This window comes from Hyperolius riggenbachi, chromosome 12, assembly GCF_040937935.1.
Source record: "Hyperolius riggenbachi isolate aHypRig1 chromosome 12, aHypRig1.pri, whole genome shotgun sequence".
Classification (NCBI taxonomy): Eukaryota; Metazoa; Chordata; class Amphibia; order Anura; family Hyperoliidae; genus Hyperolius; species Hyperolius riggenbachi.
In genome coordinates this window covers 57,890,065-57,913,678 of record NC_090657.1, presented here as the reverse complement: position 1 = coordinate 57,913,678, position 23,614 = coordinate 57,890,065, and the positions used below count along the sequence as shown (strand labels likewise).

At 47.3% G+C, this 23,614-nt stretch overlaps 1 protein-coding gene across 3 annotated transcripts in view; it reads right to left on the bottom strand.

The window, feature by feature from the left end:
- Window positions 1-1,955: 1,955 nt before the first annotated feature.
- Window positions 1,956-23,614, bottom strand: part of TOM1L1 (target of myb1 like 1 membrane trafficking protein) — a 136,165-nt gene continuing 114,506 nt past the window's right edge. For all 3 annotated transcript variants that reach the window (XM_068262551.1, XM_068262553.1, XM_068262552.1), the window contains 6 exons: window positions 19,626-19,716; window positions 17,500-17,560; window positions 8,220-8,448; window positions 6,377-6,452; window positions 5,514-5,587; window positions 1,956-4,630 (listed from right to left, as the gene is read on the bottom strand). In XM_068262551.1, the coding sequence (XP_068118652.1) occupies window positions 5,527-5,587; window positions 6,377-6,452; window positions 8,220-8,448; window positions 17,500-17,560; window positions 19,626-19,716 (518 nt within the window). In that variant the 3' untranslated portion in view covers window positions 1,956-4,630; window positions 5,514-5,526. The remainder of the gene's footprint in view (window positions 4,631-5,513; window positions 5,588-6,376; window positions 6,453-8,219; window positions 8,449-17,499; window positions 17,561-19,625; window positions 19,717-23,614) is intronic.

Here is a 23,614-nt window from a genome sequence, read left to right as displayed (position 1 = left end):
GTGGATGTGGACAGAGGCATGTCAGACAAGCAGGCTGCAGATACAGCAGCCCTGGTGGATGTGGACAGAGGCATGTCAGACAAGCAGGCTGCAGATACAGCAGCCCTGGTGGATGTGGACAGATGGGTCAGACAAGCAGGCTGCAGAAACAGCAGCCCTGGTGTATTTGGACAGAGGCATGTCAGACAAGCAGGCTGCAGATACAGCAGCACTGGTGTATGTGGACAGAGGCATGTCAGACAAGCAGGCTGCAGATACAGCAGCCCTGGTGGATGTGGACAGAGGCGTGTCAGACAAGCAGGCTGCAGATACAGCAGCCCTGGTGGATGTGGACAGAGGCATGTCAGACAAGCAGGCCGCAGATACAGCAGCCCTGGTGGATGTGGACAGATGGGTGGTGCAAATGTAAACAATGAGGAAACTGAGAATCTGCAGATCTCTGCGGGATAGTACATTCAGTACAGGTAATGTGTTACAGCTGCAAATTATACGGCAATTTTGGATTCATCCACCATACTTATACGTTTGTTTATCTTTTAAAGTGACACTGAAGCGAAAAAAAAAACACCTTTTGATATAATGAATAGAACATTAGTAGCAAAGAAAAGAAGTCTCATATTTTTACTTTCAGTTATATAGCTTTTTGGTTTTAGAACATTGCATCATTCTCTAATATTTGCAGCCTACAAACTACACTGCTTTTTAAACTATGAAACCGAGCAGCGCTAATGACCCTTTGAACTTCCCTGCAGTAAAACCTTAAAGAGAACCCGAGGTGGGATTTAATTATGCTAGTAGGGCACAGAGGCTGGTTGTGCACACTAACACCAGCCTCTGTTGCCCCATGGTGTGCCTCCAAGACCCCCTTGCGCGCCGCTATACCATCCGCAGTGCTGGCGACACGCAGCGTGTCGCCAGCACAATGTTTACCTCTGCCTGTCTGTTAGCGCCGCTCCCCCGCCTCCTCCGTATCGGCGCTACCCGCCCGTGTCCCTTCCCTTCACTGATTGGAGGGAAGTGACGCGGGTGGGTAGCGCTGCGTGTCGCCAGCACTGCGTGGGTATAGCGGCGCGCAGGGGGGCTTGGAGGCACACCATGGGGCAACAGAGGCTGGTGTTAGTGTGCACAACCAGCCTCTGTGCCCCACTAGCATAATTAAATCCCAACTCGGGTTCTCTTTAAATAAACAAGAAACAGGTTGAAATAAGTGCTTCAGTAAACAGCACTGTAGCCAACCAAGCTTCGTCGGAGTGCTCAGAAGCTCTTTTGTATAGATTACAAGTGACGTTTCTTAACTCTTCCTGTATTGGAAACAATATGAGACTTATATCTGTGCTACTTATGTTCTATTTCTTAAGGTCGGTACACACATCAGATAAAAGTCTTTGGAAAATGAAAGAGCACAGACCAATTTTACCCCCTTCCATGTAGTATGAGAGCCACTCTCTACACAGTCTAGTCTATTGAGCTGAACTCCTCATCAGACAGAGATCTTTGCAAGATGCTGCACACAAAGATGCTGTAGACATGCAACAGATCAGAATTAGCAAAAGATCCGTTCCTGCAAATTGCATTCATAGTCTATTTATATCTGCAGATCCTCATACACACCTTGTTTGACAGACATTCATCTGCAGATCTGACAATCATCTGAAGATCCATCCTGGTGGATCTGATTAGCAGATGAATGTCTGTTAAACAAGGTGTGTATGAGGATCTGCAGATCTCATAGACTATGAATACATTTTGCAGGAACGGATCTTTTGCAGGAACAGATCTTTTGCAGATGCTGATCTTTTGAATGTGTACAGCATCTTTGTGTGCAGCATCTTGCAAAGATTTCTGTCTGATGGGGAGTTCAGCTCCATAGAATAGACTGTGTAGGTATGGCTCTCATACTACATGAAGGGTGGTAAAATTGGTCTGTGATCTTTCATTTTCCAAAGACTTTTATCTCAAGTGTGTACCCACCTTTAGCTGTACAACACATACAATTCATTATATCGTAAGTTTTATTTTCCCTTCAGATCTACTTACCTAGGGCTTCCTCCAGCCCCTGGCAGCCTATCTGACTCTCGGCGCTGCTTCGGGGTCCCGTGATCTCCTCCTGTGCAGAAGTACTGTACCTGTGCAGTACGCTCCAGGCCACGTGAGCACCATTGAGCGGTGCGCTTGCGCAAGTGCAGAACATGCCGACCTGGCTCTTACTGGAAACAATATGAGACTCTTCTTTGCTACTAATGTTCTATTTCTATAGCTGTACTAAACATACAATTCATTATATCATAAGTTTCATTTTCGCTTCGGGTTTGCTTTAAATAACATACCTCTGAGCAGCCACTGCTATGTTCTGATAGGACCCAGGTGACAATGAAAACTCGTAAGCATTCATTAGCTGACAGTTTTGAAAAATTCTAGGCTTGCTAGATCACGTATAATATCCCACATGAGATCGGAGAAGACAATCTGATGCTGAAATGTAATGCAAAATATCTGTTTAGGTTTCCCTATGGTCCTGCCCTTCAGTCGATACACCTCCCCCACCCAATTGTAAGGCCACATACACACATCAGACTATAGTCTTTGGAAAATGAAAGATCACAGACCAATCTTACCACCCTTCATGTAGTATGAGAGCCATACTCTACACAGTCTATTCTATGGAGCTGAACTCCCCATCAGACAGAAATCTTTGCAAGATGCTGCACACACAGATGCTGTACAGACACAAAAGATCAATATCTGCAAAAGATCTGTTCCTGCCAAAGATCCGTTCCTGCAAATTGCATTCATAGTCTATGAGATCTGCAGATCATCATACACACCTTGTTTAACTGACATTCAGCTGCAGATCAGACAATCATCTGCAGATCCTGGTGGATCTGATCTGCAGATGAATGTCTGTTAAACAAGGTGTGTATGATGATCTGCAGATATCATAGACTATGAATGAGTTTGTTTTTTTTTAAACACATTTGTATTATATCATGTAGCTAGCACTTGGCTAGCCACATGTGTCTCCCGATCGCCACCGGCACCTTCTGATCCCCCCGATCGCTGCCCTGATACATACCTCCCCTGGAAGCCACGATGGCGCAGCCTCTCCAATAGCCTCCAGGCGTCGCTATGGGGAGGATCGGGCCTGCGCATGATGTCATGTCCGATCGTCGCCATAGCGATGACAGAAGCTGTTCGGGGAAGTTGCGGTTCTTGCGGGATCACGGCTAGGTAAATATAGCCAGCAGCGATCGGGGGGAACCAGAGCGGTGCCCGGGGGACTTGGGGCACATGTGTAGCTAACCTAGTGCTAGCTACACTATTTAAAATCAATTTAAAACAAAAATGTCCCTCCCGCGGCCGCAACAACTGCACACTAGGGAGGTTAAATTGATTGGTCCATTTTCAAACTGCATATATTTGCATAAAAATTTGGATAATATCTGAAGAATTTGGATCTCATTGATTATCAGTAGTTGTAAATTCTCCATCTCCCCAAAAGTAACAGATGACAATAACATGAAATATTCCAATAATCTCTGTAATAACATGTACGTTTAAGAACAAATGTCTGGTGGCTGCAGGAAGGAAACATTCAAAATAATGGAAAAACATTTTTTTAGAAGCTACCCTTGGCACTTCCCAGTGCAAATGGTATTGTTGTCGTGTACTGGGCATGCGTAGCACACAAACTTGTGCATATGCAGCTGCGTGTATTAGACTGTCCAGCAGTCCAATAGGAATGGGGAAAAAAGCCACAGAGGATGGCAAGTGCTTGCTAAAACGTATCTAATAAAGCCACAGGTGCCTGCGTCCTCTTTCGGCTGTGTCTGCTGCTGAGGGTCTCCGCCATGTGCGCACAGAGTTGCAGCCGTGCACAGGCACGCTATGTCGGGGGCGGGTGTGCAGGTTGCACATGTGAGCGCCACTGTTCTCTAGTGCCCATTATTGAGCAGGCTAAAGTACAAGTAAATATATATTGGGCTAAAAGAGTCCTAGTGGTTCTTGGTCCCCATGAGCTATGGTACTCTTAATAGACCAAACTGCTTGGGCACAGAAGAAAAAAGGCATCCACGAATGGCTTTGTTCTACTGGGCATGTGCAGACGTTATGTATGCACTGTCCATGGCCAAGAGTGTGGCCAGAAGATAAAGAGGGATACTGCACTGGAACGTTGGGCTCTACGAGGATCCAGGACCCCTGTAGACCATTCAGAGTCTTCCAGCTACTGAAGTATCCAACTTTTACCCTCATCCCACTATGGGTTTTCTTTAAGGCCCCAGCGGTAAATATGGCCCTTCTCACCCTGAGGGCAGTTGGCTTGTGCCTGCACATCCAGCTGCCCTCTAAAGTCTAAGGATCACCTCGGTGGTAATGCAGTGTCACATTTTTTGGCGCGGTTTCTGTAAATGGTTAAGTCTTTTCGTCTGTCCCCAGATCTATCACGCATTTTCTTTAATTGCATCTGAAAATAAAACTACGTCTGAAAGGCGCTTCTGTTCATTATCCTCCTTCGGCCCCCGAGCACCGAACCATTTTTCATTTCAGAGGGTTGGGCCTTCATCTTCTCCGACCGTACTGAAGAATGGGAATTCATCCTGCCGGGGTTAATTGCAGCGACGTACCATGGAGTCTACAATTAAAACATAAGGTGAGAAACGGTCACATTTTTCTTTCAAAGAGATCAAAGCATGTAACATCCAGAGCTGGGCCAAGGTCCTCCAGCACCCGAAGGTCCCCCCATAGGTCAAAATCACCTAATGATGTTGCCTAAAGATCCAACATGTCCCAACAACCCACAAACCCATTAGGATTACACTAGCAGGAGGGCCCAAAAACTATCAAATAATGAAAAACTGTCCAAAAAAGAACACCGGTATTGGCTTACTTTCTAGAAACAATAACAGTTAATTACAATTTTCACAGTTCATTGTAAGAAGGAAGAACAATGCGTTTTGTGGCCCAGAGGCACTTCTTCAGGTCAAAGTAAGCCTTTAATGCAGCTGCTGCGTGTTCTCCACACTCACTCCACCGACCAGGAACTGCTCTGATATTCATTAACTGACTAAGGTAACTCCTGGATGGGTTTCCTGGCACCTCTCATCATATTAATGGGCAGACAGGGACAGACACAGAGTGCAGCTGGGGCCCCTGTGTGGCACTGTTTGCTGGGCCCCATACAGTAGTTCTCCCTGTGATGCCTTGAAGGTGGCCCAGTCTAGGGTGACAGTTTATCCCAATCAGAGTACAGATGAGCTGCTGGGCGCTCTGCCAGGGGGAAGGTAAGCAGGAGATGTCGCGCTGCAGCTAACCGTGAGAACTTCAAAAGCAATCGCCCGATCTGACATAGAGAGTCACTGAAGGAAGGCTGCTGACACTGATGGACATCTGTGCAACTGTCATCATTACAAAGCTTTGTTCTATGCTACAAGTGTACTAACACAGCTGCAGTCACGTTACCCAGGATAGAAGAGAAGACGAGGGTCAGATTATGGAGACAAAGTATTGATTATTACCGTGCGGAGAACGCTAGCAGCTCGAACCCTTCGTAGGCTTCCATGACGTGGTGTCGATTTCCTCATATATTATTCTGCAATACAAAACAACTCGGTCATTACTCAGCAGAGCTCTCCTATTAAAGTGGATCCGAGATCAAATGTGGGGTCATCACTAATGGCCTTCTCAGTAACATTAACCCTTTCCAATCTTATGTCCGGCATCTCCCATAGCATCAATGTCAGACATAGCCTGACGTAGGAATAACTGGCTGCCAGTTGATGGCGCTGTTGCCATTAAAATCTGATGCAGTGCCATCTTCTTGTGATCAAAGTGTTTGGACTATGTGGGAGCCTAACTTTAACCCCCTGGTGGGCACCTGTGCTTACCCCCTGCCTGGTGGGCACCAAACCTTAACCCCCTGGTGGCTGCCTAAGCTTATCCCCTCCCCCTCAGTGGTCGCCTAACCTTAACCCCCCCCCCCCGGTGGGTGCCTAGTCGGAGCCTAACTTTAACCCCCCTGGTGGGTGCCTAGGCTTAAATCCCCCTGTGGACACCTAACCTTTACCCCACGGGCACCTAATCTGAACCCTCTATGGGCACTTAAACTTAACCCAATGGGTGCCTAACTTCAACCCCCAGCACCCGGTTGAAAAGGGCACCTGCTAAAATAGGTGCTGAGCCTGCCTGCTATGTGAGCTGCGGCTATAAATATTATAGCAGGCGCCCTTTTCAGTAGGATGTGTAATGCGCCCTTTTGAACTGCTCCGTTGAATAGGCCCCAGCTTTCCCACATTCTTTTTTTTTTTTAAGTTCTGAATATGATAATTATCGTATAAAAAACTAAACATATAAACCCATTTAAATGATGTCTCCAACTTACTCTGTCTCAGTGCCTTCAGCAAGAGGATCGAATTCTAAGAGCTCGTAGTAATTTGGTGCTGGACTGTTGGCATCGCCTGTAATAGAAGTATATATCATATAGCAATATATATTATGTAACATAAAACACTGCATAACACAACACTGATTAAACCAACACCAAGGCTGGATTTTTTTCTTTTTTTCGCCCCTAGGCCAAGTATATTCCCCCCCCCCCCTCCAAGTGTGCCAGTGCCCCTCCCATTCCATATACCGCCCCTCTCTTCCATGTGTAGCATTCCTGTACAGTAGCACCTCTTCTTCATGCACAGCACTCTTGGACATCAGCTTCCCTTTTTATGTGTTGCCCTCCATTTGCAGCCTTTTCTTTCATATGTAGCATCCCCTATTTCATGTCCAGGTGCGCCCTTGGGCTGCATCCGCTCAAGGCCCGGGCCTTGGTGGCCTTTCCAGGAAACGGACCCTGACCAACGCACCGACCAATTTCTTATACACATACTGATAACAAATTCAGCCAAATTGTGATTTTATACTACCACATGACAAGGCTGCAAAGAAGCAAGTTTTTTTTTTTTTTTCTTTCACCATTAAAGGTGAATTTCTATCTGTTTGGTTCTCCTTCAAGTGGAGGCTGAGTTACTGTGAGGTCACAGGACTCTTTGTTGGCAAGGAAGCAGGATCTTTACATGTAAATTGCCATAAACCTAGAGCGAAAAATACTCCTATTTGCCTAATAAAAGCTATTTTCCTTCATGGATCCTCCCCTTGGTACCCTATCCCACAATGACTCCTCCCCCTCACCCCACATCACTGTACACCATGCCTGTCTACCTGATGCTGATCCCAGCCCTCCCATTTGTGGCCTTCAGCCAGGTTGCACTGTATCATGCCAATGCGCAATGGTATCACACAAACTCAAAGGAGGGGCACAGGGAGAAGAGGTGGGTCATCAAGCTTAAAGGACCCGAAGTAAAGGGATATGAAGGCTACATTTTTTTCCCCTTAAACACTGCTACCGGTAATTGCCTGGCTGCCCTACTAATCTAGACACGCATACCATAAAGATTTCATTAGAAAAATATGTTGTTTTATAATTCAAACCATACTGGTCCTTTCTATTCTGCTTCATTTTCCTTCATAGTAACATTTTAAAACTAGTAATATATCAATTGAAAGGATGGGAATAAAGTTTAGAGTCAATCAAACACATTTTGTAGTAGAGAAATATATATATTTACATAGAAAGAGGGACAAAGTCCTGAAAGAAGGACAAATGAGGAAGAAAGAGGGACAGGGCTCCCAAAGAGGGACTGTCCCTCCAAAAGAGGGACAGTTGGGCGCTATGCGATTGCGCTGGAAGCTCCCGATCAGATGCCGACCCACCGCAAAGTCAACAGCGTGTTACAAAATGACCTATATCAAGATGGGAGTTGGTGAGCACGTGGAATTGCATCTGAGTGAGGGTGCTCTATCACACAGGACTTTAGGTGCTCTTATAAGAAGGCCCAATTGATACTGTACGCCCGGTGGACTTGTATGGCCCAGCTTGGTTCACACAAAATTTAAAAAGGACTATGTGTGGTGTGGAAGCTAGTGTGCATGTTCATAGGAGCGTTCCTTATGGAAACCAGTGTGTCTGGGGGATTTTAATGGGTTTGGGAGGGGTGTGGAGAACTAGTTTATATCCACTGCAAGTTTGAAGTAATAAAGTTTCGTATGTTTATAGTAGATGAGTGGCGGGTTCTCATTTGTGTACTATATCAAGATGACACATTACTGATCTTTGCACTTAAGTGGAATAATCCATTAGGTTTACACATTTCTGGGTTGATGTCATTTCTTACCTGGCTTCTTTGTGGTGTCTTTCGTTAGCGGGGCGGCAGTAGGGCTCAGAGTCGGGATGGCAGGAAGAAGTGTTGGCTCTGCCTGTAGGAACGGCGTGGGTTGGCGAGCTGCTGGCAGGAAAGGTGCAGAAAGCTGAGGTGTTGGCATGAAAAGGGGAGGAGTTTGGAAAGGAGGCATGAGCAGGGCTGGGTTTTGAAGGGGCGGGAAGAGACCAGCAGGATGCTGAACCTAAAGTATTAAGAAAAGAGAAATACATGATCATCCCACATCTTGCTATGACTGGACAACTATCAATTGCTGCTAAATTTCTAATACTGAATTCTAATAAGTCCCAAATAAAGACATTACTGTTTGTGGAGAACTTTGGATGCGGACCACCTTTTTCTGAATATGAATTCTAAACAGAAGCCATGTCAGTATGACATACTGTAAAATCTGTTTAATTCTGCTGTTTGATCTTTACAGCCCATCCTGTTATCAGCAGTGTTTCCTCAGCCAAATAGAAGTGTTTGGGCTTCTGTTTACTTTCCAGAAGAGCTGCAGCTGCATGCAACTGCCTCATAAATACATAAAAGTATAAATACATACATACATAAATACAATACATACATAAAAGCACACTTTTTTAACTATCGGAATGCACAAAAAAAGTAGAAAGAGACCACAGACAAAGTCTTAGTAGGACTAGTCCTATATATACACGTTTATCTCATCATGTAACAGGTCAGTTCAGGTACACCTTAAAGGAAAGTTAAGGTGAAAAAATAGTTAATATATACTTACCTCACTGATCTATAGGCTGTTTACCCCTCCAGGCTCCCTATTTCATCCGGCCATCCCACCGTCTTGCTACTGTATGCCCTGTTTGGAACTCTGGTTGGATCTTTAGATCTTGAAAACCCATGCTCTGTCCATACACCCGCCTCTCTATACTCGTTCCTACGTTGCTGTGTGTAGCAGCCAGGGGCATCGCTAGGATCTGAGAGAATCTGGGGCACCCCCCATCAGGCAGCAAGCCCACATTTCAGAGCACAAGCAGACCTCAGAGACAAACAGGGAGCGACAGTTTGCAGCTGGCCAGGAGGTGGACATCCCTGATCCTCAGTCACTCACATTCTGCCCGGCTGTACGAATGCAAAGCTTCTGTTTTCTTCCCTCCCCGCATGGTGAGCGATCCCAGTACTAGAGGCTTGTCCCGACCTGATGAGGGGGCCGTGTATGGATATTCTGATCATCAAATCGGGACTAGCTACCAATAGCTACCAATACGAGCAGGGCCAGATCTAGCTACAATGGTGCCCTGGGGCAAAAGTAAAAGGGGCCTTGACACCCCCCTTCTAACCACATCACCTCCAGGGCCCCTAAGGTGATGTTACCCCCCCCCCCCCCCCTTTTTGCCTCTGTTGAAGTGCCGGCCCTAAGTATGGGCACCACACACCATGGGGAATGGTGAAGATGAAAGCCCAGTACTATTACAGTGGGGTGGGACCGTGGATCAGATATGTCCACCTCCCGGCAAGCTGCGCACTGTTACTCGCTGTCTGTCTCTGAGGTCTGCCTGACAATATGAAGGAGGAGCCAGATAATCGGGCGCAGTGGCAGAGGTTGGGGGCGCTAGCTCTGAACTTTTTGGCCTAATGATACAACTCCTGGCAGCCATTGCCATAAATGGCCTGGGCATGCACAGTTCCTATTCTTTCCCAATTGCGCATGTCCATGACACTCCCGGCCATGGCTGCTGCCATGCTGGAGCTCAATCCACGAAGACACATGGAGTGCGCAGCATATGCACCGGGCTGCAACTGGACCCAGTCACGACTAGGGCTCTGAAGAACATAGAGGTAAGTACAGAGGCGTAGCTAAGGGTGGGCAAGAGGGAACATATGTCCCCGGCGCAGTGATTTAGGTGCGCTTAGTGGCCGCCGCTGGCAGCATATCTACCATGATGCACTAGCAGGCAAAAGGATTGGCACCGCTTAATGTATTCAAAGCTCTTTATTCCATGTGAATAGCAGCAGTGACAGACCACTGTTTCGGGTGAGACACCCTTCTTGGGCTTCTTGCAGTTTGATAAAGGGTGTCTCACCCGAAACAGCGGTCTGTCACTGCTGCCATTGACATGGAATAAAGAGCTTTGAATACATTAAGCGGTGCCAGTCCTTTTGTGTGCTAGTGGATTGTACACCCCAGAAGGCACTGGGCTGGTACTTTGGCACGCTGCTTATTCACTTTTGCTGGTCGGTGCTCCCTTCCCTTTGTTTTTTATCTACCATGATGCACAGAATGAACAATTATCCTGCAGCCTCTTCCACTCCACCCCACCAGAGAAACTAGATACAGCAGTAGAGGAGAGCGTGCCTTGCTGGGACTGGGAGGAACCCCCTCCCTGCCTGAAAGATGCTCGCCCCCACTGGAGAACCAAAGCTGAGGAGAATGTGTGGCTGGCAGTGAGAGCCGCTGGGAGGGACAGCGCTGTCTACCCAAATAAAGGAAAGCTACTGGGCATGCGGCAGCCATTCGTTAGGTCAAATGTCTTGACTAGACAGTCTGGAGGGCACAGAGGAGGGAATTACAAGCACCACAGGCCTAACCATGGGGAAGGGGGCGCTAAACCAGTCTTTGTCCCCTGGCGCTGAAAACCCTAGCTAAGCCTCTGGGTAAGTACAGTATATATTAACAACTTTTGATCATTTCAGGTACACTTGTTTCATTATAGGTCCACTGTAAAATTTCATTGCCTCTTGCAGCAGAGCAGTCTTTCTCAGCATTAGACCAGCATGTACCATTTATGAAAGACTGCTTTCGCTAAGTACCCTCATCATAGGCAGCATCATCTCAAGTACCCCCTGACACGCATATATTCGCTAGAAGTCAGGGCCCCGCCTGGGCGGGTGCATGTGCACCCAGGCGCCTGTCTCTGACAGGCGCCGCCCTGCCGCTGCTCACGCTCACCCCCTCTGGCCGCCGCTCCCCCCCCTCTAGCCGCCGCTCCCCCCCTCTAGCCGCCGCTCCCCTCCCCCCCTCTAGCACGTCAGACCTCGATCAGGCGGCGACCAATAGTGTGGGTGCTAGGACCTAGCACACCGCACTGATATGCGGAAGTGACATCACTTCCGCATATAGAGCGGGTGCGTCCGGCGCCTGCTCTTACTGGTCGGGTCGCCCGCTGATCCTGAGGTCTGACACTGACACTGCAAGGTGAGGGGGGAGCGGCGGCTAGAGGGGGGTCCCTGTCACTCACTGCCTAAAGGGCTCCCTGTCACTCACTGCTACACGGGGGTCCCTGTCACTCACTGCCTAAAGGGTTTCCTGTCACTCACTGCCTAAAGGGCTCCCTGTCACTCACTACCTAAAGGGCTCCCTGTCACTCACTGTCTAAAGGGCTCCCTGTCACTCACTGCCTAAAGGGCTCCCTGTCACTCACTGCCTAAAGGGATCCCTGTCACTCACTGCTTAAACGGGGGTCCCTGTCACTCACTGCCTAAATGGGGGTCCCTGTCACTCACTGCCTAAAGGGGTCCCTGTCACTCACTGCCTAAAGGGGTCCCTGTCACTCACTGCTACATGGGGGTCCCTGTCACTCACTGCCTAAACAAGGGTCCCTGTCACTCACTGCCTAAACGGGGGTCCCTGTCACTCACTGCCTAAACAGGTGTCCCTGTCACTCACTGCCTAAAGGGCTCCCTGTCACTCACTGCCTAAAGGGCTCCCTGTCACTCACTGCCTAAAGGGCTCCCTGTCACTCACTGCCTAAAGGGGTCCCTGTCACTCACTACCTAAAGGGCTCCCTGTCACTCACTGCCTAAAGGGGTCCCTGTCACTCACTACCTAAACGGGGGTCCCTGTCACTCACTGCCTAAACGGGGGTCTCTGTCACTCACTGCCTAAAGGGGTCCCTGTCACTCACTACCTAAAGGGCTCCCTGTCACTCACTGCCTAAAGGGGTCCCTGTCACTCACTGCCTAAAGGGGTCCCTGTCACTCACTGTCTAAACGGGGGTCCCTGTCACTCACTGCCAAAACGGGGGTCCCTGTCACTCACTGCCAAAACGGGGGTCCCTGTCACTCACTGCCTAAAGGGGTCCCTGTCACTCACTACCTAAAGGGGGTTGAGGCTGGCTACATATACTGGGGACACTGGCTGATTGGCATTATGTGCATTTACTGGTGAAAAACTGTCTCTTATGTGCATTTGCTGGTGAAAAGCTGTCTCTTATTATATGCATTTACTGGTGAAAAGCGGTTTCTTATTATGTGCATTTACTGGTGAAAAGCGGTCTCTTATTATGTGCATTTACTGGTGAAAAGCGGTCTCTTATTATGTGCATTTACTGGTGAAAAGCGGTCTCTTATTATGTGCATTTACTGGTGAAAAGCGGTCTCTTATTATGTGCATTTACTGGTGAAAAGCGGTCTCTTATGTGCATTTACTGGTGAAAAGCGGTCTCTTATGTGCATTTACTGGGGAAAAGCTGTCTCTCATTATGTGCATGTGCACCCAGGCGCCTGTCTCTGACAGGCGCCGCCCTGCCGCTGCTCACGCTCACCCCCTCTGGCCGCCGCTCCCCCCCTCTAGCCGCCGCTCCCCCCCTCTAGCCGCCGCTCCCCTCCCCCCCTCTAGCACGTCAGACCTCGATCAGGCGGCGACCAATAGTGTGGGTGCTAGGACCTAGCACACCGCACTGATATGCGGAAGTGACATCACTTCCGCATATAGAGCGGGTGCGTCCGGCGCCTGCTCTTACTGGTCGGGTCGCCCGCTGATCCTGAGGTCTGACACTGACACTGCAAGGTGAGGGGGGAGCGGCGGCTAGAGGGGGGTCCCTGTCACTCACTGCCTAAAGGGCTCCCTGTCACTCACTGCTACACGGGGGTCCCTGTCACTCACTGCCTAAAGGGTTTCCTGTCACTCACTGCCTAAAGGGCTCCCTGTCACTCACTACCTAAAGGGCTCCCTGTCACTCACTGTCTAAAGGGCTCCCTGTCACTCACTGCCTAAAGGGCTCCCTGTCACTCACTGCCTAAAGGGTTCCCTGTCACTCACTGCTTAAACGGGGGTCCCTGTCACTCACTGCCTAAATGGGGGTCCCTGTCACTCACTGCCTAAAGGGGTCCCTGTCACTCACTGCCTAAAGGGGTCCCTGTCACTCACTGCCTAAAGGGGTCCCTGTCACTCACTGCTACATGGGGGTCCCTGTCACTCACTGCCTAAACAAGGGTCCCTGTCACTCACTGCCTAAACGGGGGTCCCTGTCACTCACTGCCTAAACAGGTGTCCCTGTCACTCACTGCCTAAAGGGCTCCCTGTCACTCACTGCCTAAAGGGCTCCCTGTCACTCACTGCCTAAAGGGCTCCCTGTCACTCACTGCCTAAAGGGGTCCCTGTCACTCACTACCTAAAGGGCTCCCTGTCACTCACTGCCTAAAGGGGTCCCTGTCACTCACTACCTAAACGGGGTCCCTGTCACTCACTGCCTAAACGGGGGTCTCTGTCACTCACTGCCTAAAGGGGTCCCTGTCACTCACTACCTAAAGGGCTCCCTGTCACTCACTGCCTAAAGGGGTCCCTGTCACTCACTGCCTAAAGGGGTCCCTGTCACTCACTGTCTAAACGGGGGTCCCTGTCACTCACTGCCAAAACGGGGGTCCCTGTCACTCACTGCCAAAACGGGGGTCCCTGTCACTCACTGCCTAAAGGGGTCCCTGTCACTCACTACCTAAAGGGGGTTGAGGCTGGCTACATATACTGGGGACACTGGCTGATTGGCATTATGTGCATTTACTGGTGAAAAACTGTCTCTTATGTGCATTTGCTGGTGAAAAGCTGTCTCTTATTATATGCATTTACTGGTGAAAAGCGGTTTCTTATTATGTGCATTTACTGGTGAAAAGCGGTCTCTTATTATGTGCATTTACTGGTGAAAAGCGGTCTCTTATTATGTGCATTTACTGGTGAAAAGCGGTCTCTTATTATGTGCATTTACTGGTGAAAAGCGGTCTCTTATTATGTGCATTTACTGGTGAAAAGCGGTCTCTTATGTGCATTTACTGGTGAAAAGCGGTCTCTTATGTGCATTTACTGGGGAAAAGCTGTCTCTCATTATGTGCATTTACTGATGAAAGGCTGTCTGTCATTACGTGCATTTACTGGTGAAATGCTGTCTCTTATGTGCATTTAGTGGGGAAATTTTGTTTGTAAAAATAATCTTTTGTCAGTATATTTTTAAGTATTTGTCAGTAAAAAATAACGTGAAAGGTTGGCAACCCTGGCAGGCTGCGCAGCGCAACGGGAAAGATACAGGCAGCCCACCTCACGCTTGGGCTTGGCGGGGGGAGGAGCCGACGACAGCGAGCGAGAGTAGGGTGGCCGCAGGCAGCCATAAATACGCAGTGTGTGACTGCGTCGCACTCGCAGAGCCTCTCAGCCTGAGTCAGTCCAGAGACTAGCAGATTGGCAGGCAGCCAAAGCCAGCCAGGAGTAAGCCCATGGAAGAGGGGTAGGAATCACATGCATGCGTAAAGAGGTGGAAGGTGTGGGTGTGATTAGGCAGGACATGGGTGTGGTTATGTGGTTGGGTGCGGTTAATTTAACCACTCCCATAGGTGTCAGAGAAAATCTTGCACCCAGGTGCCAGGTACCCCAGGCTCACCCCTGCTAGAAGTACTCTAGAATTATACATGAATGCTTTTTCAGATTTTCTCTTTTGCTTTTACTGTACTGAGACTGCTTATTCAGAATTGTTTATAAATAGTCAGTTTTTAATCTCTATTCTCCAAATGACTGCAACAAGTTGAGCCCTATATAAGTCCCCCTTGGGGTGCAGAAACTTGGTGTTGGGAACGTGGGCTGTAGAGGACAGGTTATTGAAGCAGCCAAGTGTGCCTAAAATCTGGATGTTTGTTTAAATAAAAGGAATTTTTCACTGTATGTCCAGCTGTGTACCTTTACTTTGTGTCTGTGAAGTCCCATGCAGAGGCATAACTAGTGCAGAGCAGTAGTGAAAGGAGGGGGGGGGGGGGGGGGTGTTACAGTGTTGGGGGTACAGTTTGGTGTCCACTGCGGATGGTTAAGGTTAGTTGCCCACTAGTCATAGTAAAATATCAGTAAATATTACAGATAATCTACTATATGAATGAGGTAGTAGAATATTGGTACATTTACGGATATTCTACTACCAGCTGTTTTCTGCACCTTTTCAACAGACTGCTTTATCAAGCACATATTATATTTATTGTACACAGTGGCGTAGCAAAAGGGGATGCAGAGGTTGCGACCGCATCAGGGCCCTTGGGCTGCAGTATTAGCTCCTCCTTGTTGTACCTGTGACACTGCTGTTGTCCTTGGCAGGTTTTAGTGCGCCGTATCAATTGTTATGTGCAGAGTGCTTGTGTGTGTGTGTGTGGGGGGGGGGGGGCATAGGTCCTTAGCTACGCCACTAAATGTACACTCTTAATGGGGGTTGGCACCATGGCAAGTGCAGCCGTACAGAGGCCCAGACTGGGGAGGGCCTCTCCTTCATACTCTATTCCCCCCTCCGGATCTCTCCCTGTATCCTCCAATCACGGTCTTGCAGAGTGATGCAGGGAAGCAGGGGCAATAGGGAGAAAGACTGCACAGCACAGTAAGACAGACAGCCATAATGGCACCTGCTTCTCTACCTGGGGTTAGGGGGCATTATGTGGCTATCCTAGTGGAGACAGGCAGGGTTGGGGTGAGCATCATTACTTACCTATGGGGGCCTTCTCCTCTAGCCCCTGTCTGTATGGAATTCGCCATCTTCCCCAAGAAGTGACCACAGTTTGAAGCCCCAGTGATGGTGTCACATGCATCTGACCGCCGTAATGTAGGCCGAGAGATGTAGTTGGTCGATGTGAGGCGTCCGGGAGCGTACAACACTGCTGGAAGTTTAAAGCTGTGGTCAGCCCCCGGGGAAGATGGACCATAGATGGTGAACCCCATACGGACTGGAGACTAGAGGAGCAGCCTCCCGTAGGTAAGTAATAAACCCCAGCCCCCCTCCCCCCTTATGGGGATGTTCACTTTATGTTTTTCATGAACGGGTGCTCGAGTCCCTTTAAGGGAGGAAAACGTGGCCACACATGTTTTACGACTACTGCCAGATGTGTCCCACGGCTGTGAGGGCCACATACAGGGTAAGAGGGTCCCATTAAAAGTTCTGCTGGAGGGCCTCATTATTTGTAGTTATGACACTGGATCCATTTTTTTTTCACGTACTGTATGTTCTCATCCTGCCTGTAGTCTTGTAGGAAGTCCCTATGCAAGGAGTGGAAATATCTGAGAATGGGGCTTCACAGAGAGCAAATAAAAGCATGCAGCTAGCCATGATTCAGAAAAAAACACACAATTAGCTTGTATTAAAAAATGAAATGATATGCAGAGATCAGGTACACTTAAAGAGACACTGAAGCGAAAAAAAAAATATGATATAGTGAATTGGTTGTGTACTATGAATAATTACTAGAAGATTAGCAGCAAAGAAAATATTCTCATACTTTTATTTTCAGGTATATAGTGTTTTTTCTAACATTGCATCATTCTCTAATATGTGCAGATTACACACCACTCAGCATTCAAAATGATTCTTTCAGAGCAGTCTATGAAGTAATGACCTCTCCTCTGGCAGATAAAAAGAAAACTGTTCACTTATAGTTGAGATAATAAAAGTCAGAAGACTGCCCTCTCCAGGACTTTGAAAGTCGTAGAGATTAATAGCTTTTTTGCATAGAGATACCAACTGTAGTTTCTTAACTCTTCCTGTACTGGAAACAATTACACTGATGTATCTGATCTTAATGTTTTATTTCTTAGCTGTGCTACACATACAAATCATAATATCATAATTTTCTTTCGCTTCAGTGTCTCTTTAAAGGACAACTGAAGTGAGAGGGATATGGAAGCTGCCATATTTATTTCCTTTTAAACAATACCAGTTGCCTGGCAGCCCTGCTGATCTCTTTGGCTGTAGTTGGGTGTAAATCACACCAGAAACAAGCATGCAGCTAATCTTGCCAGATCTGACAATGATGTCAGAAAAACCTGAACTGCTGCATGCTTGTTCGGGGGGTATGGCTTAAAGTATTAGAGGCAGAGGATCGGCAGGACTGCCAGGCCACTGGTATTGTTTAAAAGGAAATAAATATGGCAGCATCCATATATTTCTCTGTTCAGTTGTCTTTTAAAGCTTGATTGACAACCAGGGGGCCTGCTGCCATCATTTTTGGTTGATACAATCACTGAAGTTGGAAGAGACAAACTTACATTGTCATACACATATCTGGGAGGAAGGGGCGGCAGTTGACTTTGTATCGCAAATGGAAGCCTGTAAAAGAAACAGACATTGATTAAAATGTTTTAATGTCATCTCATTTTAAAGAGGCCCTGTAGTGACATATAGTAGAATGCAGTAAAGCATCATCACTATGCCAACTTTTGCAGTAATTTTCCAGGTTTCACCACTGAAACACTTCCTATGTCTAAATGTTGCTATATATTGGTATGTAATTCCCCCTCCTCCCCAGACATTCTGGGAGATCAGGTATATTTTGTACTGGCTTCAGAACTCTTAGTAACCAAACATTCCACAATGATGCACCTGCCAGCAGTAAAATTCCTGTTGTGAGGAGCAGGAAGTGCAGAGCAACAACACTACAGAGAAGACAGATGGGACTTCCTGCGCCTGGAACTCAGAGGAGGTAAATGTCTCCCAGTCACAACTGCCTCTGTAACTCTGCAGGGGTGGGGGGCGTTAGGGCCACATCTGACTACTATACTATACTATACTTTCTTGATATGACCTAGGGGCCCGGAGAGACTAGCAAAGCAAGATACAATGCAATCCAGCGTATTTTCCAGGGAGCGGATATGCTGCGATGCCTTTGAGGAAGGGTGCTAAATCAGCAACAGAGCAGCATATATGACATCACGCGGTGGGCGGTGCACTACGAAGTTGGCCGTTGCTGTCGCTGGGGACGAGTTGATCTGCTGGCCGGATTGCTTGCAGGTCAGGGGGTCGCAAGCCTCTGTACATACACCTGATTATCGGCTGAGGTGGTTGTTATTAGCTGCCTCGGCCGACTTCAAACGCGTGTACAGGGCTTTAGAGGCAGAGGATTATCAGAACAACCAGGCAAGTAGCATTTTTAAAGTGATCCTTAAGTCAGGAAAAAAAATGAGTTTTACTCACCTGGGGCTTCCAATACTCCCCTGCAGCTGTCCAGTGCCCTCGCCGTGTCCCTCCGATCCTCCTGGCCCCGCCGGCAGCCACTTCCGGTTTCGCCGTCAGGAGCCGACAGGCTGGGAACGTGAGTGATTATTCGCGTTCCCAGCCACAATATCGCCACCTATGCTGCTACATGCTATGTGCTATATGCTATAGCAGCATAGGTGGCGATATTGTGGCTGGGAACGTGAAGTGGCTGCCGGCGGGGCCAGGAGGATCGGAGGGACATGGCGAGGGCACCGGACAGCTGCAGGGGGCTATTGGAAGCCCCATGTGAGTAAAAGTCATTTTTTTTTTCTGACTTAAGGTTCGCTTTAAAAAGGTAATAAAGATGACAGCCTCCTTATCACTCTCACTACAAGTTTCCTTTAAAGGACTCCTGAAATTAGAGGGACATGGAGGCTGCCATATTTATTTCCTCTTAGACAATGCACATTGCCCGGCTGTCCTGCTGATCCTCTGCCTGACACTACTGCAGCCAAAGAGATCAGCAGGGCTGCCAGGTAACAGGTGTTATTTAAAAGATAAATAAAGATGGCAGCCTCCATAGCCTTCTCAGTTTAGGTGTAATCGGCAGTAATCTGCACTGCAGCGCTCTGACAGCTACATCACTTCAAGGATACGCGAGGTGACATGTGACATGATGAGATAGATGTGAGTATGTACAGTGCCAAGCATACAGGTAATCATGAGGTGTTTATTTTTTTTCTTTCTCTGTCTGAAAGAGTTAAAAATCAGGTATGCAAGTGACCATTTCTGCCCGGGTCAGACTATAGCTTAACCCTCACTGATAAGGAATTGCATCCATAAAACACTTTCCTGGCACAAAATGACTTTGGAGAGCAGAGAAGTGGTAAAAAGGGTCAATAGTTCATCAATTTTTAGCTCTGGCGTACTTCAATGAATGTGTCATCGAGCAGAAACAATGAAACAGTAAAAACTTAAAAAGTGGATTTAAAAATAAAACTGTGGAATATCTAAAAATAAAAAGTCATTTTTTTGGAGGCTAAGGATAGATACAATTGTTTATCTCATCAGGTTATTGTCACCTCGTGTTTCCTTTAACCACAGACAGGCTGAGCGATGCTACAAGACAAGTTGACAAGCGGCATAAATCAGGGTGGCCAGTAGGTGGGGGTGTTGTTGTACATAAATTGTCACTCACGGATTATTCACAGCTTCCCTCAGCTCCAGCAGTTCTTGCTGTGGATACATGAAATTGCTCTGCTGAGCAGGTTGCGGTGCGACAGCAGCATCTAAAATGTGACAATGAATCAGAGTTACATTCCTCACACTATTACTCAATGCCCATCATATTTACATGCGGTGGGGAAAGAGACACGTCCATCGCAACCCTTCTGCAGGCTCAGTTCCACAGTGGTTTTATTCAATGGAAGCGGCTTAGTTGAGCGAGGTACGCACATACAATTTTAACCACTTCCCAACTGAGGGGTTTTACCCCCTGACCACCAGAGCAATTTTCACCTTTCAGTGCTCCTTCCATTCATTCGTCTATAAATTTATTATTACTTATCACAATGAAATGAACTATATCTTGTTTTTTTCGCCACCAATTAGGCTTTCTTTAGGTGGGACATTATGCCAAGAATAATTTTATTCTAAATGTGTTTTAATGGGAAAATAGGAAAAAATGTGGGAAAAAATTATTATTTTTCAGTTTTCGGCCTTTATAGTTTTTAAATAATGCATGCTACTGTAATTAAAACCCATTAAATGTATATGCCTATTTATCCTGGTTATAAAACCGTTTAAATTATGTCCCTATCACAATGTTTGCCGCCAATATTTTAATTGGAAATAAAGGTGCATTTTTTTCAGTTTTGCGTCCATCCCTAATTACAAGCCCATAGTTTATAAAGTAACAGTGTTATACCCTCTTGACATAAATATTTAAAAAGTTCAGTCCCTAAGGTAACTATTTATGTATTTTTTTTAAATTGTACATTTTTTATTTTTTTTTAATTACAAAAAAAAAAAAATTGGGGAGTGTGGGAGGTAAGGAGTTAATTTTTTTGTGTAAAACTAGTTTATTTGTGTGTAAAAAAATGGTTAGGGTGTAGTTTTACTATTTGGCCACAAGATGGCAACAGTAACTTTTTGTTTCATGCGACCTGCAAGCGTCCGGAAGGACGCTTGCAGGAAGTAGAAAGAGGCTGGAACTTTGTTATTGCTCACAATGATCGCGCTGCTCAGCCGAGCGGCAGCAGATCATTGTGGGGCTTAGATCAACGAACGGGAATGGATTTTCCCGTTCGTTGCTCTCTGGGCGAGCGGGCGGCGGCGTGTTTACTAGCGGCGGGCGGCGTGTTTACGAGCGGGAGCGCGGGCAGCGGCGGGAGTGCGCAAAGTACGGATTTCTCCGTCCCTGGGGGTTAAAGGATGGAAAAAGGGACGGAGAAATCCGTACGGGCGGGGGTAAAGTGGTTAATTGGTCAATTTTAGCTTTCATACTACATGGAATTAGTAAAATCAGCCAATAAAAATTGGACGTGTGTATGCATCTTCAAGCCTGGTACACACTTTCATATATAAACGGCCAATCGCTGACCAATTTCACAACCTCCATGTCCTGTAGTATGTGAGATTACCGACACAATCTGCTCATAGGCGTGCATAAAAAAAGAACATCGTTGTCAAACTTGGTTAATGATAAATACCGTCGTAAAAACAGATGGGAAATAATAACGAAAATATATTAACATTAAGAATTGTTATGTAATTCAACAATACAGCTTAACCCAACCCTACTCTCTCACAGAACCCTCCGCTGGTAGAGCCTAATACTAACCACTCCCCTGGTGGCGCCTAACATTAACCCCCCCCCCCCCCCCAATTGTGCATAACTCCCACGGTGGTGCCTAACCCTAACCACCTGTAGGTGGTGCCTAAACCTAACCACCCCCCGGTGGTGCCTAACTAACCCACCCGTGGTGCCTAACCACCCCCGGTGGTGTCTAACATCCCCCCCCTGGGGTTGTCTAACCCTAACCACCTGCCGGTGGTGCCTATCTCTAACCAACCCCCCGGTGTTGCCTAACCCTAGCCACCTGTAGGTGGTGCCTAACCCTAACCGCCCCCCCCCCCCACCCCCGGTGGTGCCTAACTAACCCACCTGTGGTGCCTAACCCTAACCACCCCCCGGTGGTGTCTAACATCCCCCCCCCTGGGGTTGTCTAACCCTAGCCACCCCCCGGTGGTGCCTATCTCTAACCAACCCCCCGGTGGTGCCTAACCCTAGCCACCCCCTGGTAGTGGCTAACCCTAACCCCCCCCCCCCCCTGGTGTTGCCTAAACCTAACCACTCCCCCTGGTGGTGCCTAACCCTAACCACTCCCTCTGCAGAAACACCCTGTTACACATAAAAACGATAATATCTTTAATAATGTAGAATCTGTACATACAAATGAATTAATATGACAAAACCTATAACGTTGTAAGCTTCTAAAACGATAACATACTTAAAAAACTCTAATGTTCTAATGTTGTTAACGATATTTATCGCTGCACCCTTTTTTCTGCTTTTTTCACCGCATTAACGATAATTGCATTAAAGTCTATGGTGGTACCCTTTTCGTCCACCCTTAGCTGGCGCTCTTTTTTCTTGCTAACACTCATAGGCCTCAATTCACTAAGATCATGCTAGAGATAATAAGGCAAGAGAAAACGTACCTCAACACGTGAGAGAGTTATCTTACATCTTCATTCCTTAAGTTACCTCTCCTGTAGTTAATTTACCTCCTCTGTAGTTATTTTCACATGCAGCTTGTCTTTAACTCTGGAGTTATTTTAAGGATTGGAGAGTTAATTTAAAGACAGAAGAGTTAACTTTAGGTTTGCCTGAGGTAAAATGTTTCCTGAATACGACATGCCTTATCACCATGGTAACAACTCTAGAAGAGTTATTAAAGACAGGAGATAAGTTTAGTGAATTGAGGCCATAGTATTCGTTATCTATTGACCTACATACTACATGGTGCTGGTAAAATCAGTCAGTGTTAGTGTGTGTGTACCTGGCTTAACCTCCTTAGCGGTATGGACGAGCTCAGCTCGTCCATTACCGCCGGAGGGCGCCGCTCAGGCCCCGCTGGGCCGATGTTGCAATTTTTTTTTTAAAATCACGCAGCTAGCACTTTGCTAGCTGCGTGGGGGATTCGATCGCCGCCACTCGCCGCCGATCCGCCGCTACCCAACGTGAAAGGAGCCCCCCCTCCGCATACCCCGTGCGCAGCCTGGCCAATCAGTGCCAGGCAGCGCTGCGGGGTGGATCGGGACTCCGGATGACGTCATGGCGTCGATGACGTCATCACGATCGTCGCCATGGCGATGGGGGAAGCCCTAAAGGAAATCCCATTCAGAACGGGATTTTCGGACGGACTAATGCCACGGCGGCGATCGAAGGGTAGGGAGGGAGGCCGCAGGGAGGGGGGAATCATGCAGAAACTATGGAAAGATGCAAACCATGTTGAAGCTCTCTTCCTCCTCTTCCCAACGACACATAAACCGCCGCTCTACGCCTTTTAGTTTTCGATATTTTCGTGATCGAAATCGCGGCGGCCGCGGTTTTGATAGCGAAAATAGCGAAAACTAAAAGGCGTAGGGCGGCGGTTTATATATCGTTGGAAAGAGGAGAAAGAGACCTTCAAAATGATATGCATCTTTCCCTAGTTTCTGCACTGCTCGGAGTCCCTTTAAAACACATAAAAAATAAAGCATACAAAACGCATATGCTATTTATTTATGCGAACCGAAAACGCATTAAAACGCACGCAAATTGCAAGAAAAACACACATGCGGGAAAAAAAATGAAAATTGCAAACGCACAGAAAACGTACAAACGCTTATGCAGCAAAACGCTGCATTTCCCGCACACTGCCTAGTGTGTTCCCAGCCTAAAATACCGAATGCGGTGATTTACCGAAAACACTTCACATTTACCGCACTATGCGCTATGAATCGAGGCCAAAGTTTTTATATTAACTCTTGATTTGCACAATCATCTGGGAAGTGCTCCATCCACAAATAGACCAATTGATTGGATTTGGTGGATGTAGTCTGGACTATATGGAGTATATTACTTGAGGAAAAGTTGACTTATGTGCGTGAGCGCTTGATATACACTGTTTTGTTTATACG